The following is a 19,014-nucleotide window of genomic DNA, read 5'->3' on the forward strand; positions in this document are numbered from 1 at the left end:
CCTCCTACTCATTCCGTTCCCTCCTACTCATTCCATTCTCTCCCACTTAAACTCCCAAACAAGGGAATGGACTTTCCATTCCCTCCATTAAAATTCCCAAACAAGAGAAGGGAAAAATATTCTAAAATTATTCTTTTTATTCCTTTCCATTTCATTCCATTCCCTCCTCCCAAGCGGAGCCTTAAAGAAAGTCTAATAAGACTCCAAATTGCAGTCCAATTTTACGTCATATGTCCAATCTAATTTTTAATTTTTTTTGTTAAGGTGAATTATTTGGTGTAAAAGTTAAAGAGTTTAAATCCAATTAGATTCTAAATTGAATTTTAATTGGAGTTTAATTTTATCTTCTTTTTTTTTTTTAAATTTTGGTAGCAAGTAAGTTATTGGGTACAAAAACCGAAGAGTCTGAATCCACTCAGATTCTAAATTTTAGTTAAAGCTAAAACTTAGAGAAACTCTAATTAGCCTCTAAATTGTAGTCCAATTTTGTGTCCAATCTAGTTTTTAATTTTTCGTGTCAAGGTGAATTATTAAATGCAAAAATCAAAGAGTTTAAATCCAGTTATATTCTTGAATTTCAATTGAAGTTTAATTTTGATTTTTTTAAAAAAAATTTTGGTAGCTAGTGAGTTATTGAGTGCAAAAGTCAAAGAGTTTAAATTCAATTAGATTTTAAATTGAATTTTAATTGGAGTTTAATTTTATCTATACTATTATTTAAGGGGTTTCCCGTGTTTGGATTCCTTATTTTTTAGTTCAAAAATGCCCCTACACTCCTATGTTTAAGTAGTGACAAAACTAAAGGATAATCTGGTAAAAATGCAACTCTAACTCTCACTAAAACATTGCCTAAAAAATAGGACCACTCTCCTATTAATTTTCAAATTGATTTATTCACTTATAAATTAGATTTTCAAAATAAAAATTATATATATATATATATATAATAAAAAAAAACAAAAACAATTTTTTTTCTACAAAATAGGACCACTAACAAAAAAAAAAAAAGAAAAATCATCGCACGCACGAAGCACATGCGATGAGGCTAGTAATACATTATTTGTATTAACTTGGTTGTGCAAAATATGAGAATGTTTCAAAGGTTTCCAATTATGAATTTAATTGGTTATCTAAAACCATGTAGTTTAAAGAAATGTGCAAATGTTGTTATGGCCCAAAATAATTTCTATTGTTACTAATATTTCATTGTAGGTGATATTTTTAGTACTATGCCCTAATTCTGTGATACATATTTAGAATTTTTTTTGGGGATTAGTGATAATTTTTCATTTATACCAATTTGATACTTACACATTTGTCCAATAATATTATGCATTTCGAACTACTAATACATCTAAGAATGTCATGAGGGATTTAGATAGCCATTTAAATTCATACTAGCCTCTGTGAGCACGTGCTCAGAGGCTCTTCTATCTTTTTGGATAAGGGTTAATAATTTGCATTTGTTATAGTTTGGGATTACTACATTTTCTAATCACATAAAAAAAAAAAAAAAAAAAAAACTAGAGATATGATGAGTATTATGTGTGGTGAAATAATTTTTCATCTCACCCCTAGACTTTTTTTTTTTTTTTTTTTGTGATTAAAAAATGTAATAATCTCAAATTATAATAGATGTAAATTATTAACCCTTATCCAAAAAAATAGAAGAGCCTCTGAGCACGCACATGAGCGCGTGCACAGAGGCTGGTCTTTTTTAAAATTTTGGAAGCAAGTGAAGTATTGAATGCAAAAACTGAAGAGTTTGAATCCACTTAGATTCTTAATTTTAGTTAAAGCTAAAACTTAGAGAAAGTCTAATTAGACTCTAAATTGCAGACCAATTTTGTGTCTAATCTAATTTTTAATTTTTTGTGTCAAAGTGAATTATTAAGTACAAAAATCAACTTATCAAAAAAAAAGTACAAAAATCAAAAAGTTTAAATCCAATTATATTCTTGAATTTCAATTGAAGTTTAATTTTGATTTTTTTTTAAATTTTTCTAGCAATTAAGTTATTGAGGGCAGAAAACGAAGAGTGTGAATTTAATTAGATTTTAAATTATATATATATATATAGGATTTTGCTAACATGTGCCCTAAGGGTACACAATAGTATACCATTTTTAGAAAAAAATTTATTAGAAATTGAAAAAATTTTGACAATTTTTTTAAGGGAAATGCTAACGAGTGCCCTTAGAGTACTGGTTAATAATCCATTTAAAGAAAGTTTTTATGGGAAATGAAGAAAAAGTAATTAATATTTTGACAACTTTTTTCATTTCCCATAAAAGTTGTATCAAAACTTTCTTAAAATAAAATAAATATTATTTTAAGGACAAAGTTTAGCTACAAAATTGGTTGTAGCCTTAGGCTACAAACTCACTCAATAAAATAAATATTATTACATATTTTGAAAATCTAACCGTTAAATTACATATTCTTTACGCTCTTAATGCATATGTCAATTTTTGTGTCAATCGGATATCATTTACTATATAATCTATAATTTTATATTTTATGCATAATTTTAAATTACAAAAACTTGCAATTTAAAAATTTATTGATAATATAGCTATTGATTTTTAATTTTCTTGAAATTTTGCAAACATAGAGAATATAAGAAAAAGATGCAATCTAATGGTAGATTTGTCAAAATTCACTTCCAATAAAAAGATATTGAGTGAGTTTATAGCCTAAGACTACAATCTATTTTATAACTAAACTTTCTCCTTTTTTTAATTCCCAATAAAATTTTTTTAAATACAGATTCCTTAAGCACAGCTTAAGGCACAAGTTAACCAAACTCATATATATATATATATATATAAGGCGAAAAGCACATTTTAGTCCCTACATTTTTAGGCTATTTCTATTTTAGTCCCTAAACACCAAACTTAAACCCAATTACATAAACCCAGAAATTTAAAAAAAAAAAAAAAAAAAAAAAAAAAAAAAAAAAAAAACTAAAGCCAGATCAAAGTATACCTTGAAGAAGATCAAAATGAACAAAATTCCAGATCAAAATGAACATGCGCCCGAGCTCACGCAAGCGAGGCCGAAGCTCTGCAAGTCGAACAAAAGGCACGCGCCTCCACGGCGCTCAAAACCTTCTCGATCTACCGCTGGACCCCGGAAAACCCGACGAAGCTGGAGCTCCAAGACTACCAGATCGACCTCAAGGACTGCGGCCCATGGTCCTCGACGCCCTAATCAAGATCAAGAACGAGGTGGACCCCACGCTCACGTTCCGGCGATCGCGCCATGAGGGATCTGCGGGTCCTGCGCCATGAACATCGACGGCTGCAACGGGTCGTGTGCCTCACGAAGATCGAGTTCGAATCGTCGGCCTCGATGATCACGCCGCTGCCGCACATGTTCGTGATCAAGGACTTGGTGGTGGATATGACGAACTTCTACAACGTACAAGAGCATCGAGCCGTGGCTGAAGAGGAAGAACCCGCCGGAGACGAAAGGGAAAGAGGTTTTGCAGAGTAAGAAAGATAGGGTGTTTTTTCTTTCTTTGTTCTTTGGTTTTTTTTTTTTTTTTTTTAAATTTCTGGGTTTATGTAATTGGGTTTAAGTTTGTGTTCTTGTGTTCTTGTTCAAGACACACTTTAGATCTCAATTCATAAAATTTTTAATTTTTTATTCTGTTTTTAATTTTTTTATTTAGTTAATTAATAAATTATTTTTTTTTAATTTATATGCTGACGTGGCATTTTTTAATGTCAAAAAATATTTTTTTATTATTAATTAGGCCACGTGGACATTAAACAAATATTTTTATTTATTGCCGTTTGTCACGTCAGCAATATCCGTTTCTGATGTAACGGCAAGGACCAAAACGGAACCGTTTTTCAGGATAGGGACTAAAAGCNAATTTTATTTTACCGCTTTTAGTCCCTATCCTGAAAAACGTTCCGTTTTGGTCCTTGCCGTTACATCAGAAACGGATATTGCTGACGTGACAAACGGCAATAATAAATAATATTTGTTTAATGTCCACGTGGCCTAATTAATAATAAAAAAATTTGGAACCGTTTTTCAGGATAGGGACTAAAAGCGGTAAAAATAAAATTTAGGGACTAAAATAGAAATCGCCTAAAAATGTAGGGACTAAAATGTGCTTTTCGCCTATATATAATGAGTTGTCAAACTTCTCTTAAAAAAAAAAGTGTAAAAAAAAAAATGCAATTCATACGTGATGAAAGACAGAGTGCAGAATGCAGGGTCGCAGTTATCTTGAAATAGGAGTCAAAAAGAAAGTGAGAAAGAGAGATGGGTGTTGCTTTCATAAAAATCTAGCCGTTAGTCCCTTTTTTAAATGGCGTGCAATACTCTCTGCCCGCTATGCAATCGCTAATTTGCTATCTCTCTCTCTCACTCTCTCTCCACGATTTAAAAAGACAAAATTATACCGCATAATTAGCGCGTGAACTTCATCTCGATCATCGTGCCCATTTTTTCTTTTCCTTCAATACCTTTCGTTTTGGTTTCTGACTCATTTTCATGCCGCCACCGTCACCATCCCCCTCAATGTCGCCGCAATATGCGTTTGCCACTTCCACTTACAGATATATAAATGAGATGACTTGGTTTCTTGTTCATTCTATATTTATTTTTATGATTAAATATTTGACAAAATTTAGCTATAAAATTTGTTAAAATTTAATATTATAATATTACCCAATAAAATAAACATTACTATATGTCAAATTTAACTGTTGAATTGTATATTCTTTATGCTATTAATATACTATAAGGGAGTTTTTTGTTTCAAGGAAACTCATGTGTACTCCTAGGCAAATTTTTTTGCTCTTGTTTCACATTGGAAGGGTTTCCTTCCTTTTAGCACTTTATAAGACATGAACCAATGGCATTAGAGTACCACTAGTTTGGTAATCAGACTAGTGTTACTCTAATGTCATTGGTTCATGCCTTATAAAGTGTTAAGAGGAAGGAAACCCTTCCAATGTAAGATAAGAGCAAAAAAATTTGCATAAGAGTACACATGAGTTTTCTTGAAGCAAAAAACTCCCCCACAATAAAAGATTAACCAAACTAGTGGTACTCTAATGCCATTGGTTCATGCCTTATAAAGTGCTAAGAGTAAGGAAACCCTTCCAATGTGGGACAAGAGCAAAAAAATTTGCCTAGGAGTATACATGAGTTTCCTTGAAGCAAAAAACTCCCCCCATATATACATTTCAAATTTTGTGTCAATCGAAAATTATTTATTATATGATCTATAAAATTATATTTTATGCATAATTTTAAATTACAAAATCTTGCAATTTAAATAATTTATTAAGGACATAGCTGTTGATCTTTAATTTTTTAAAAATTTTAAGAGAATATAAGAAAAATATAAAATCTAATAATGGTTTTTTCAAAATTTACTTCAAATAAAAAGATATTGAGTAAAGTTGTAGCCTAAAACTATAACTAATGGATAAAGTTTAGTTACAAATAATCAATCATAATATGTCAAAAAATTAAACCACAACAACTAATAAGTTTATATACTTAGGGTTTGAAGGGTATATTAGTTAAATGTTATTTAATTAAACGGGTTAGACGGGTTTCATAGTTTGAACACTAACCTAACCCGTTTATTAAACGGGTTAGTCATGTCAACCCGAATATAGCACGAACCTATTAAGCCTCTACCTATAACCTGCTAATTTTGTGTCGTGTCGTGTATAGTTCGCGAGTTATGTCCAATTTCGTCACTCCTATCCATGTGTTTGCATGAGTTACATGCTAGTGTGTGTGTGTATATATATATATATATAAGCAGATAGCTCATGTGAGAAAACATGAGATTCTACCAAGTGATGCATTTTTTTGTAAAGAGAATTGAAATATTTTCAAATGTCAAATCAAAGATAAGAACAACTTAAATATTGACCTTTTGTTTCAATTAGTTCAATGTTTCAAGACTATTCTAATTATAAAATAAATATTTTTTGTTTCCTTTAGTTCAGTGCTCCAATATTGTTGTCCTATCTAATCCTAACCTATATGAGTTGGCTACAAATAAGGAAAGGGGCTTGCATTTTATATTAAGTGATAGTGGTAATTATGATTTTGATGTTAATGTCAAACATTGTGGACTTGTGGGTTTTGTAAAGGCTCTGATTGACTATGAGCATTTGTATGTGTATTTTGTTTTAGAATTAAGGAGAAAGAGAAAGATACATTTTATATCAACTTCTATTCTACAATATTCCTTCAATTTTTTTTAATATTTATTTCTCATTACTTGAACTGAATAATTATAATGGATATGAGTATAATTTATAATTGTTACTTCTTATAATGAACTTATTATTAACAAAGTTCTATAACATTAACAAAATATTATTAAAAATTATATTATATATGTACAATATTCTCTAAAACTCTTTTATATAAAATATTACAACATTATTCATACATCACACGGGCAACTTGCTAGTTAAATTATGCCATAATATATGTACAATATTCTCTGAAACTATTTTATATAAAATATTACAACATTATTTATGTATCGCACGTGCAACTTACTAGTGTTTTATATAAAATATTACAACATTATCTATGTATCGCACGGACAATTTACTAGTTAAATTAATGGTAGAACCCTCTATTCGCATGGGAGCAGAAAATGTACATTTATGGTGGCATCAAAGTATTCTGTAATTTATTTGCCTATTGTGAAGGAGTGAATGTACCCCATACCCAAAATCAAGCACACGATGATCGGTTTAGCAATGGAGTTTCTGTGAATGGCAATGGAGTTCTTACCCCGTACATCAACAAAGAATGGGGGAAGATTCAATTGGCAAAGATAATCTGGTGGAGGTAGATTGGTGGACCCTTGAGATGACGTTTCTCCAGCCATTTGATTGGCAAAAGACAAGAACACCATTGAGACAAGAACACCATTGATAAAAATATTTAAGCTCTCGTCCAACAACAATTCACATGTTCACCGAAGTGGGGGACTAAGCCAAAATCCCACAATAGAAAAAGGAAACAAAGACATCCATTACGCACTTGCAATTCCTCAATGAAGATATGGAAAACTTAGGGACGATAGGATGATAGTTAAATTTAGGTGGAGTCCATATAAAACATATTAATACTCTTAAACAAGAATAACCATTTTTTGTCTGCAATACACTCCAAAAGTAATATGATGGTCCTTCCCTCTTGTTTTTTTAGGGCCCAAGCACACAACTTGCAGGCATTATTGTTTTTAAAAGACCTGCAATACTTTTAGAATACCCAATAAAATAAAGCCAAAATGGGAATATTAATCAACCATGGCCCCCAAAATTAGTGAACTTTTTTTCTTTTTTATATTTAAATGTTATTGATCGAATTTCTTTTCCCTTCTTCTCTTTCTTTGTTTTTTTTTTTTATAGGTCTTAGAAGTCACGGATCTTGGAATTTATTCTTAGATCCTAGCAAGACAAATCCAAATCTTTTAGGCACTAAAATGCTTAGCACAAAAAATAAAACATTGGTCATTATTTAGGGGATTCATAAGTTTTTGAGTTCAAAACTTTATTAAAAACATTTTAAGAATTTCCACCATTTTGTTAAATCGGTAACTTATAATTGAATGTAAATTATTTTACTTGAATCTACTATTAACCCAACATTTCTTTTTTCTTTTTCTCTTTTTTTTATTTAAAAAAAAAAACCTTTACTTCAATGACTTAAAATAAAAAATAAAAAATGTACATATTATTTATAAAACGAAAAATAGCTAAAGATAATAAAAGACTGTTTGGTATGATATTTTGAACAACATTTTTCAATTTTTTAATAACATTACATGTATTTTTACACACTCTTTTTCATTCACGCGTTTTGCTAAAAAAACAATTCAACAACCGTTATAAAACCGACACGAGTCTTCCCCTCGTTCCTTTCTTTATAGTATTCTGTCTGAGTGACACTCAGCGACTGTCTTTCTCTCTTTCTTGCTTTCTTTCTTTTAACTCCTTTATAAATAACTGATTAAGTTAAACGCTTTTCTCTCTCACACAGAACAGACACAGACACATACACAGCCAAGCCATTAGCCATGGCTTCCAATGCGTTCTTGCTCTCCCTCACCAGTGCTCTCCTTCTTCTACTACCACTTCTTTCTGTTTCAGCCATGGCTAAGCAAACTTACATAGTCCATATGAAACACCAAGACAAACCTTCTTCCTATGCCACCCACCATGATTGGTACTCCTCTCAACTCCAATCTGATTCCTCTCTTCTCTACACTTACACCAACGCTTACCATGGCTTCGCCGCCTCACTCGACTCCGACCAAGCCGACTCACTCCGCCGATCCGACTCTGTCCTCGGCGTTTACGAAGACACTCTCTACACTCTCCACACCACTCGCACTCCCGAGTTCCTAGGCCTCAACACTGAGTCCGACAGCTACAACACTCAGGTCCTTGACCAAGCCTCTAACGATGTCATCATCGGAGTTTTAGACACGGGTGTCTGGCCCGAATCCAAAAGCTTCGACGATTCGGGTTTACCCCAGATCCCGACCCGGTGGAAAGGCCAGTGCGAGTCCGGACCCGATTTCAAACCCGCACTCTGCAACAAAAAACTCATCGGAGCACGAAGCTTTTCCAAAGGTTACCGCATGGCCTCCAGTGGAGGCTATGGGACGAAACCAAAGGAAGTCGTGTCGCCGCGCGACAATGACGGCCATGGGACCCACACGGCCAGCACCGCCGCCGGATCTCCCGTGGCGAACGCTTCTCTTCTCGGCTACGCGCAGGGCACGGCGCGTGGAATGGCGAGTCGGTCGCGCGTCGCGTCTTATAAAGTTTGTTGGAGCGTCGGGTGCTTCGGATCCGATATTCTCGCGGGTATGGATCAGGCCATAAGCGACGGAGTTGATGTGCTTTCGCTCTCTCTCGGCGGTGGGTCCGCTCCGTATTACAGAGACACCATCGCAATCGGAGCTTTCACGGCGGTTGAGAAGGGCATTTTCGTCTCTTGCTCAGCCGGTAACAGTGGGCCCATCAGGGCCTCATTGGCCAACGTGGCTCCCTGGATCATGACCGTTGGAGCCGGCACTATAGACCGGGATTTCCCGGCTTTCGCTTTACTCGGAAACAAAAACCACTTCACCGGCGTGTCTTTATACAGCGGAAACGGAATGGGGAACAAACCGGTTGGGTTGGTTTACAACAAAGGGAACAGCAGTGCAAGCAACATGTGCTTACCCGGTTCGCTCGAACCGGACTTCGCACGTGGGAAAGTGGTGGTTTGCGATAGAGGAGTGAACGCACGTGTGGAGAAAGGAGCGGTTGTACGAGACGCGGGTGGGGTTGGGATGATACTCGCGAACACGGCGGCGAGTGGGGAAGAGTTGGTGGCCGACAGTCACTTGTTGCCGGCTGTGGCGGTGGGGAGGAAAGTAGGGGATATGATCAGAGAATACGTGCGGTCCGATTCGAATCCAACGGCTGTGCTGAGTTTTGGTGGGACGGTGTTGAATGTAAAGCCTTCACCAGTAGTGGCTGCGTTTAGTTCTCGAGGGCCGAATATGGTGAATCCGCAGATATTGAAGCCGGATGTGATTGGGCCTGGTGTTAATATCTTAGCTGCTTGGTCTGAGGCTGTTGGGCCCACTGGATTGGATACAGACACTAGAAAGACTCAATTCAACATCATGTCAGGTACTTTCATTTATTTTGTTTTTTTTTTGGTGTTTGCATTAATTTTGAAATGCTTTAAGAGAAAAGTTGGTCAATTTTGAACTGCTTTCATCATCAGCTTTGAATGCACATAATAAATAAAGTGGAATTTTTTTTAGGCTTATTAGAACAAGGAAAATTGAAAAGCTTGCTTGTGAGGCTGAGTGATATTTACTGGTCTTACTTGTTTGTCAATCAATTTTTAGATGGAAAATTAAAAAGTTTATTTATGATGCAGCTAACTAGGTGTGATTGTGTTATTCATATTTATATTCAAGAATGATTATTTATACTTGTGATGATGTTGGGAAACTATGTAGGTACATCAATGTCTTGCCCACATATCAGTGGATTGGCAGCATTGCTAAAAGCAGCTCATCCAGAATGGAGTCCGAGTGCAATCAAATCTGCACTAATGACTACTGCTTACACTCAGGACAACACCAATTCCCCTCTCCGGGATGCTGCAGGAGGAGGATTTTCCAACCCATTGGCTCACGGTTCTGGTCATGTAGAACCACATAAAGCCCTCAATCCGGGTCTTGTATATGATATCTCAATTGAGGATTACATAACCTTCTTGTGCTCCTTGGACTACACCGTTGCTCAAGTCCAAACCATTGTCAAACGCCCCAATGTTACGTGTTCGAGGAAACTTTCCGACCCCGGTCAACTCAATTACCCATCATTCTCTGTCTTGTTTGCAAACAAGAGGATTGTCCGATACACTCGTGTGTTGACGAATGTCGGGGCTGCTGGCTCTGTCTATGATGTAACCGTTGGTGCACCAACAATGGTGAATGTGGCAGTGAAGCCTACGAAGCTTGTTTTTAAAAGTGTCGGGGAGAAACAGAGGTACACGGTTACCTTTGTGGCCAAGAGAGGTGCACCCAAAACACCTATGTCTGAATTTGGTTCAATTGTCTGGAGCAACGCCCAACACCAAGTTAAGAGCCCAGTTGCCTTTGCATGGACACAGTAGTATTAGATTGCTTTTAATGTATTTGGGCCTCAGTAGCAGTTTACTAATAAAACAGCTATCAAAGCCCAGCTCTATCGGACATGACCGAAGTGGTTTGTCATTAAATTTGCAATTGGCTTGTTTAGTTAAGTTAATGTTACATAACGACTGACATGCCAATGTTAAGTATAGCTTTTCCGTAACTTTTGACTATTTCCAGTTGATATTTTGAAGCTCTCCTTCTGTTGGAGTGGAAGTGGGAAACAGAAACTTGTTACTTTTTTATTTAATAATATGATTTAGTTAGTTAATGAACTGTCTATCTATTATGTCTGTGCCAGCATCAAATTTAATTTAGTCATTCTATTACAAATAGATCCAAATTTGAGACTACAACACTACAACTTTATTGTTATTGTTTATTTAATTAGTTACTACTTGGTCATAATTTGATTTGAGTTTTTGAGAATAAGTATCAAATTTAATCGGGTGTGACTTACCTCCAGTACTTTTTTAACTGAACATGTCCTTTTGTTTTAAATATACAATAACAAATGGTAGTAGGTTTTAATCCTCATTTTTTATTTAGATAGTGGGTAATGTGGTAATTTCTCATTAAAACAAAAGGAAATTCATTTTTAAAAAATACTGGATATAAGTCAAACCCAATTCAATACTAGCAAAATCTTACATGCAGTAATCTTTGCACTGATCCGCAGCTAGAATTGCTGCTAGTATTTTTTTCACATATAAAGAATGCAGCAAGACTCTTTGCTTTGGAAAATTTTAATATAAGGGAAATATTAACAAATGTCCTTAGGACAATTGTTAACAAACCATTTTTAAAAAGTTTTTATGAGAAAAAAAATTAATATTTTGATAATTTTTTCTATTTCTCATATAAGTGATGTCAAAAATTTCTTAAAATAGATTGTTAACTATTTGCTTTAAACGCACTTTTTAACATTAATATAATCATCATCTCTCATGCCCTACCATTTTTCTTTTTTTTTTTAAATTCTGGTTCCGCATTAGCCTCTATACATGTAGGTGTAGTGTAGCCAACCCAAGTGTATCTAATCTAGGCTTGGTTAAGTTGAATAGTCCCAAGGGCCAAGAGTCCTCTTCTCCTACTTAATCCTTACTATTCCAAGTCTTGCTATGTCAAATAAACAAGGAATGAGAAATTGGGCTCATAACAAGTCTAGCCCAAGGGCTGAAAGGTTGTTAACACCTCCTAGGATCCTACCACTTAATTTGGGCCATTATGGTCACACATGCTCAATTTTTTTTGGAGGAACACTTTCTAGTTTCTACAATTGTTCTCCCATGACCGTCCAATGGCCATGCACCCAAATGGCTTTGTGTCAGAGAACTGAATGAAATGAATGAACATCTGCAAATGTCCTGTGCTTGAAGTTTTTGCAGGAAAATAAATCTGACAGAACCCTGGATGATCCAAAATATGGCATGCGCGCTTCAATAATTCATGTCAATTATGGGTTCAGTGTAGGGACACCTATTTTGAATCATGGAGGCAAAGGAAAACTCATTGCAATGGCACTCCTGCATAGCTGAGCTCCACCTAAGGCTAAGGTTTTAAACATGCAAGCTTAACTTTGAAGTTTTGCCTTTATTAAATTTAAAGGCCTCAAAAGAACTTTTTTAAAAGCAGAAACAAGAAGCCTCAATCATCCAATAATAAAATTACTAATATATATCAATGGAAAATTTTCAAAGCAAAATCCATCAATCCAGGGCAGAGGACACCAATTTCCTTCATAGATCTGTCTAATACCACCCATTTATAATGGCACTTGAAGATACTATCTTATATCCTTCCATATTTGCAAAGTTTATATTCCATTTAAAATAAAAGGCCATGTTGAGGAACAAAGCTTCCAAATGGAATTGCTTGAATATACTAGTAACATAGATAGCAAGGGTTACAACAGATGTCTGTACAACAGCAACGAGGGCGTACCTTTGGACATTTAGGACATGAGCATCTGCATATGCAGCAAGAGCAATCAGGGCATGAAGGAGATGGGAAATGGCAACAGTTTCTTCTGCATGAGACTTTTCTACAGCAATTTGAACGGGGACAAGAGCAACACCACCGCCACTTTGGAAAATGACAACCGACACAGGAACAACAGTTACACGGATTACATGAACAATACTTGCATGGATTGCAGTCACAGCTGCAGCAGCTGCAGCGCGGCCTTTCTAGATGAATTGAGCACCCGGTACAGCAGCAACAGCAGATCCATGAGAGGTTAAAACATGGCATTCCACTGCACAAAAAAGGACACTTGTCATTATATATGGACATTAGTTTTCACAAGAGGCATGAGTTGAAAATTTCTGTTTCTGCGAGAGGCAGACCAGAAATCTTAATTTGTTTTAATTTAATTGGTACTTCTTGCTTAGGTTTCCCTATCACCACACTCATAACTGCCAGATAAAATTGAGAGTTGAGGACAAATTTTGCATTAGAGGCAAGTACCAGAATAAAGTTCCAACTTTCAACTGTGATTTTCCAGGTCAGAATAGGTTCATCATTCATACCTTTGTTAATTGAAGTCAAGTTCAAATAAAGTCACAAAGCCAATGTTACAAGGGTCTGGTAGCAATGCCATATAAGCTCTAGCTAATTTCTTAGATGACAATCAAGTCTTTTCTTGTGTATTATGTTAGTAGAGAAAAATAAATAAAACAGAGCTAAAAATTATTTTAATTGTTAATTTTTACACCTTTTATTTTAGAATATACAAGTAAAGCAGGACCACGGCATTCACCACAGCAGCATGAGTGGACACTGAGAATCGATTGATTTTAATAGAAAATCACAACCACATTTCCAATGCTGGGAAACAGAACTTCTACAATCACGTGCTAGTAATGTTGGACAGCTTTTGCTTATTTAGTTCATCATTTAGTGCTCCAATAAATAGATATGTTATAAAGTGTGTAGCAAAACTTAGTTCACAGATAATACAATTATACATGTATAAAACATAATAAAAAAAGACAACAGAATGGTACCAGAGCCATTTCCAGAAGCGACATGGCCGACGGATCTTCCGATTCCTACTTTAAAGAGAAAAACATAAGGATCATATTACCTTCCAAATTTCATAAAGCAAGTTGATGACAATATTCTTACGTTGGTATAAAAGGATCCGAGTTTGCCACCACATAATCAGTAATCCTACAAAATGGTCATATTCAAAATAATCCTTTAGGTGGGAAGGAAATAATATATATATCTATATATATCAAAAAGAAAATTCCATTAACGAAATCCTGCACATAATCAGTAATCCCACATAAAAATTTCTTGTAGAAACTGGACAAGGAAGTTGCAAAAGTTAAGCATACTCTTTGCAGCATCTAGAAGCAGGTTGAAGGGATTGAGCAGATTTTAGTTCCTCCTGTGCAGAGCAAAATTATCAATCACATTTTTGCCAACCAGAAGCATAATTAATAAAACAAAATTGTTACTTTATGAACTCTGCCAAAACTGTTTTTGTGCAGACTTTATTATAGGAATACGAAACTTGAGAGTAGTTTCTAACATTGTTGACCACATTATTTTCTATATAAGGTATCAGTAAGATATAATTGAGCCCAAACACCATTATAACAAACAGTGAAACAAACTGTACAAAATCAATACAACTCAACTACTCTGCCTAATGTCCTTTACACTCTTAAATTTGAAACAGGAATCTCTACATGCTACACAAAACCTTTTTAGGAATGGTTCACTTTAAAGTATTTACAACAGCCAATCCTTGCCATTACTTCCAACTTGATTGCTTGAAAAATGATTTGTTCAGTCCTCATAGTGCCATTGAATATTCTAGCATTCCTTTCAAATACAAAGGTGATAGATTACAGCATCGATGGCCAAAATAAATCAAAATTCTAGAATCGGTTACAGTGAGTCCGATTTTCGGACTGCTCTGTTATGAATGAACTAAACCCCCAACAATCTCACTGTTATCAAGAAGTCCAATTGGAATATGGACACAAGTCTTTCTCAAAAATTAAAAATTAAAAAAAGATGAAGGAATATGGAGAAAGTTACACTATTAATAAAATATCTCAGACAAGTACACCTAAGGTAAAGCCAGAGAAAATCTTGTAATATCACTTGAATGTATGTATATACCACTTAATTGGAGCATAACATAGCTAAGTCTTACTAAAAATAGTCTCTGCTCTTCAAAGCATCAGTGGTTACAGAGTTTGAGAATGCTCATTAGCTAGCTACAGAACTACTGCCACTAATAATGACCAATTTCAGACTTTTACTACTATAATATAACTTACAAAAGGAATAATATTCTGGACATTCTGATGGCATGCAAAACCAAATTTGGTACAAAATGAATCAGAGGAAAAGTTCATTTACCTCAAACTATCAGTTTCCATTTTTAGAAGAACATTCCAATCTATCCTTCTGGTCAATGCATCCCCCCTTAGGAGGTTGCTTTTTCAACCTAATATTCTTGTGTGTTACATCTATGAAGATTTTTAATGGCTTCAAATTAATATTCTATAAAAACTCTTCTTCTTTTTTACCTCTTGAGATTCAGTAACAAAAATCATTGTACTACACTACACCCATCTAATCATCCACTTCCTTTGCTTGATTTCACTTAATTTCCACATCATTATGCTCAAAGTATTAAAAGATCATAGTAATAAGAAAAGATATCTTGAAAGTAAAGACATGTGAAATAATGCATTTACTAATTTACTATTATAACAATTAACAAGCAAAGTAATGCATTTACTAATTTGAAATAATCAAAATTAATTAAGCAATAAAAATCAAACAAACTGACCTCAAGAAAGCCAATCTCTCTTTCAAGCATCTGAACCTTGGCCGTTTCCCGACGCTTGCCGTACAAATCTGGATACGCCGGTGGTGACTTTGGACGTGGTGGCGGCAGAGACGGCACTGAAGAAGAAGAAGAAGAACTACCTAACTGAGCAGGAGCAGCCATTAGCTAGCACACAAACTTTGTTGTTGGTGACAAGAAGTAACCAATTGTTTGTTTCTAACACTAAAAATTCTAAATCCCTCCAAAACTTAAGCCATCGATTGGAGACAAAGACAGAACAAGAAAAACCAGTACTTGAAAGTGGTAATAACAGTAGTACAAAGAAAAGATATCTTGAAAGTAAAGACATGTGAAATAATGCATTTACTAATTTACTATTATAACAATTAACAAGCAAAGTAATGCATTTACTAATTTGAAATAATCAAAATTAATTAAGCAATAAAAATCAAACAAACTGACCTCAAGAAAGCCAATCTCTCTTTCAAGCATCTGAACCTTGGCCGTTTCCCGACGCTTGCCGTACAAATCTGGATACGCCGGTGGTGACTTTGGACGTGGTGGCGGCAGAGACGGCACTGAAGAAGAAGAAGAAGAACTACCTAACTGAGCAGGAGCAGCCATTAGCTAGCACACAAACTTTGTTGTTGGTGACAAGAAGTAACCAATTGTTTGTTTCTAACACTAAAAATTCTAAATCCCTCCAAAACTTAAGCCATCGATTGGAGACAAAGACAGAACAAGAAAAACCAGTACTTGAAAGTGGTAATAACAGTAGTACTTGTAGTAGAAACAAGAACCGAGTAGCAGTAATATTGAAGTAGACAAACAAAACGAAGAAAAGGCAAAGGAAGTTAAGGTGTGAAACTGAAAGGCAAGCTGTAAAAAAACAAAGTTTGTGGCTTTGAGGCTGTAATTAGGCACTCTGACAAAAACTAATTACTACCCAGAAACAAGAAAAGAGAAAAGGGTTCTTTCTCTCTCTCTCTGCTTGTTTCTGCAATAACAGCGAGGGACATAAATGTATGTATCAAACTGTGGATGCAGGGACTAAATGAGGGTTTTTAAGAGAAAAGAGTAATAATAAGGCTAAAAAGAGAGTCATTATTGTCACAGGCTATGAGTGAAAAGTAGAGGAGAGGGTCTGATGTCCCTCGAGGCACATCTTTTGTGCATGGTATTGCAGTAATAATAATAGTAAAGACGGCTGTGAAAAAGCCTGCAACTGCAACTCTCTGTACGAACCCATTTGGCAAAGTTGAGGGATTTCATAGAAATTTTGATTTTTGAAGTTTGTAACTGTGTGAGTGAGTGAGTTTTTTTTTTTGGTGGTTGTTGTTTTTGGGTATTTTCATTTTCTCTGCTAAGTTGCAGACTGGGGAGAGCGAAAAGCACGATGGGGAAGTACTTCAGAGAGCGCACGTGACCGCTTGTTAGGAAAGAGAAGAAAAAAGGTCTTTGTATTCGTATTTTTGGTGGGGTTCGAGCTTTCAATTACGAAGCAGCTCTGACTTTGAGATAAAAAAGAGTGACTACCAATGTTACCTCATGTCAATTGTCAATTTTACTAGATTTCCTTTTACAAACAATACCAATTCCCCCCATCAAAAAAAAAAAAAAAAAAAAAAAAAATTTTACAAACAATACCAATTCCCCCCATCAAAAAAAAAAAAAAAAAAAAAAACAATACCAATTCCTTTTCATAAGATTTCAAAAAATTTGTTTTTTTGTTTTTTTGTTAATGTATGTACTTTTTTTTAAAATATAAATATTAATGTGTGTACTTGTGATAGGGAGACTTCGATCACACTTGTACTGGGAAAAAACAAAAAAAAATTTAATAAGAATATGAATTATTGATTAAAAGTGATTGACTCTGGTAAAAAGTAAATCAACTGCATTGTAAAATTTACTATAAGAACCAAGAGCTGCATAGAGAATGTCAAAAATACTGTATTTGTAAGCTCTCAGGATTGAATCCTCACGGCTGTCTCCAAGAAAAAATCCTCACGTCACCAAAATTGTAAGCTAGACATTGCACTTACAAGTTCTTTTTTTATCTCAATTTTTAAGAGTAGTGCACCACTAATAAACATTTTAGGGTAGAAAGCTGAATCCTAAGCCAAACGTGTCTGACTCACATCTTTTTAGTCAAAACCACTCATCCAATGACTCTCATTTCTAGGTGAAATTTCCCTTCTTTTGTGTGACAAGTTAATTTATTTTTTTTAATTTAAAATTTACAATTGTTAGGGTACAATTTTTTTTTACACCTAATTTTATTTAAATACCACCTATTTATTTTTAAACACTACTAATAAGTTATTGCATTTTCTCAAATATTTTTTATCTTATTATTATATTAACCACAAATATTTCATATTTTATTATTTAAATTGGGTCACGATATAAACTATTACAAAAAAACTCAAAAAACTCATATCTTATCTAATTTTATTATCATTATTTAGCTAAAACTCAAAATTGGCCCTACGAGCCCAATTCACACATCACATTCTTTTTTAAAGCCCAAGGCTACTTATGCTTGGCAATATTTCAAAAACTCAATTTTCATTAGCAATATTAAAAACCTAATTTACGTTGGCATTATTAAAAAAACTAGTAAAAAGTCCAAAATTATCAAAACTTTGCAAAATACTATATCATAAGTATTTCACTTAAAGTCTAATGATTAACAATATTTTAAGTTCTTAAACCTATTACTATAATACTAAAAGCCTATGAAATCTATCTTATAAAACCCATGGTAACCATTTATGTTATGTGACACTATTCATTTTTCCAAAACCCATGGCAAACATATATCAAGCCCGTGGATAATTATGAATTTGTATTACTAATATAAAAGCCCATGGAAAGTTATGATTATTTATTTCAACCATAATATAAACCCATGGAATTTATATAAGACCCCATAGTCACTATTTATCTTACATAACACTATTCATTTTTCCAAAACCCATAGCAAACATATATCTAGCCCATGGAGAATTATGAATTTGTGTTACTAATATAAAAACCCTGGAAAGTTATGATTTATCTTAAACTCATAATATTTATTTATTTCATACTATATTATAAACCCATGGTAACTATTTATGTTACATAACACTATTCATTTTTCCAAAACCCATATCAAACATATATCAAGCCGGTGGAGAATTATGAATTTGTATTACTAATATAAAAGCCCATGGAAAGTTATGATTATTTATTTCAACCATAATATAAACCCATGGAATTTATATAAGAACCCATATTCACTATTTATCTTACATCACAACATTCATAATATCTATTTCCAAAACTCATGATAATTATTCACTTTACAAGCATATTATGATTATCTATAGAAAAACTCATGAGAATATCACATTATTCCACTAAAGTGGTTGTTACCATATTTTATTTGAAACCCATGGATATTGCCTCTATTTAAAACCCATGGTAAATATTA

General features: G+C 34.1%; 2 protein-coding genes and 1 pseudogene across 3 annotated transcripts; 2 read left to right on the top strand and 1 right to left on the bottom strand.

The window, feature by feature from the left end:
* Positions 1–3,033: 3,033 nt before the first annotated feature.
* On the top strand, positions 3,034–6,856 carry LOC136061981 (succinate dehydrogenase [ubiquinone] iron-sulfur subunit 2, mitochondrial-like; annotated as a pseudogene).
* Positions 6,857–7,918: 1,062 nt separating this feature from the next.
* On the top strand, positions 7,919–10,992 carry LOC111996681 (subtilisin-like protease SBT1.8). Its single transcript, XM_024028678.2, has 2 exons — positions 7,919–9,698; positions 10,037–10,992. Exons 1-2 carry the CDS (start codon positions 8,087–8,089, stop codon positions 10,696–10,698), a joined length of 2,274 nt encoding a protein of 757 aa, XP_023884446.1. The 5' UTR covers positions 7,919–8,086; the 3' UTR covers positions 10,699–10,992.
* A 1,401-nt stretch (positions 10,993–12,393) lies between these two features.
* Positions 12,394–15,850, bottom strand: LOC111996676 (guanine nucleotide-binding protein subunit gamma 3). 2 transcript variants are annotated; one of them, XM_065760516.1, is made up of 5 exons: positions 15,537–15,850; positions 14,062–14,114; positions 13,847–13,891; positions 13,726–13,770; positions 12,394–12,974 (listed from the first exon to the last, which is right to left on the bottom strand). In XM_065760516.1, exons 1-5 carry the CDS (start codon positions 15,696–15,698, stop codon positions 12,602–12,604), a joined length of 678 nt encoding a protein of 225 aa, XP_065616588.1. In that variant the 5' UTR covers positions 15,699–15,850; the 3' UTR covers positions 12,394–12,601. The 2 variants fall into 2 exon arrangements, with proteins under 2 accessions (XP_065616588.1, XP_065616587.1); XM_065760515.1 differs by having other exon boundaries at positions 13,726–13,773.
* Between the last annotated feature and the right edge of the window lie 3,164 nt (positions 15,851–19,014).

The sequence above is a fragment of the Quercus suber genome, unplaced genomic scaffold, assembly GCF_002906115.3.
Source record: "Quercus suber isolate HL8 unplaced genomic scaffold, Cork oak 2.0 scaffold_370, whole genome shotgun sequence".
NCBI classification, from domain to species: Eukaryota; Viridiplantae; Streptophyta; class Magnoliopsida; order Fagales; family Fagaceae; genus Quercus; species Quercus suber.

Excerpts from the sequence above, each read along its gene's own strand:
- LOC111996681 (XM_024028678.2), top strand. The coding sequence starts at position 8,087 with ATGGCTTCCAATGCGTTCTTGCTCTCCCTCACCAGTGCTCTCCTTCTT. Across the intron at positions 9,699-10,036 it reads TCAATTCAACATCATGTCAG|GTACATCAATGTCTTGCCCA; the intron begins GTACTTTCATTT and ends GAAACTATGTAG.
- LOC111996676 (XM_065760515.1), bottom strand. The coding sequence starts at position 15,698 with ATGGCTGCTCCTGCTCAGTTAGGTAGTTCTTCTTCTTCTTCTTCAGTG. Across the intron at positions 14,115-15,536 it reads GAGAGATTGGCTTTCTTGAG|GAGGAACTAAAATCTGCTCA; the intron begins GTCAGTTTGTTT and ends TGCTCTGCACAG. Across the intron at positions 13,892-14,061 it reads GCTTCTAGATGCTGCAAAGA|GATTACTGATTATGTGGTGG; the intron begins GTATGCTTAACT and ends ACCATTTTGTAG.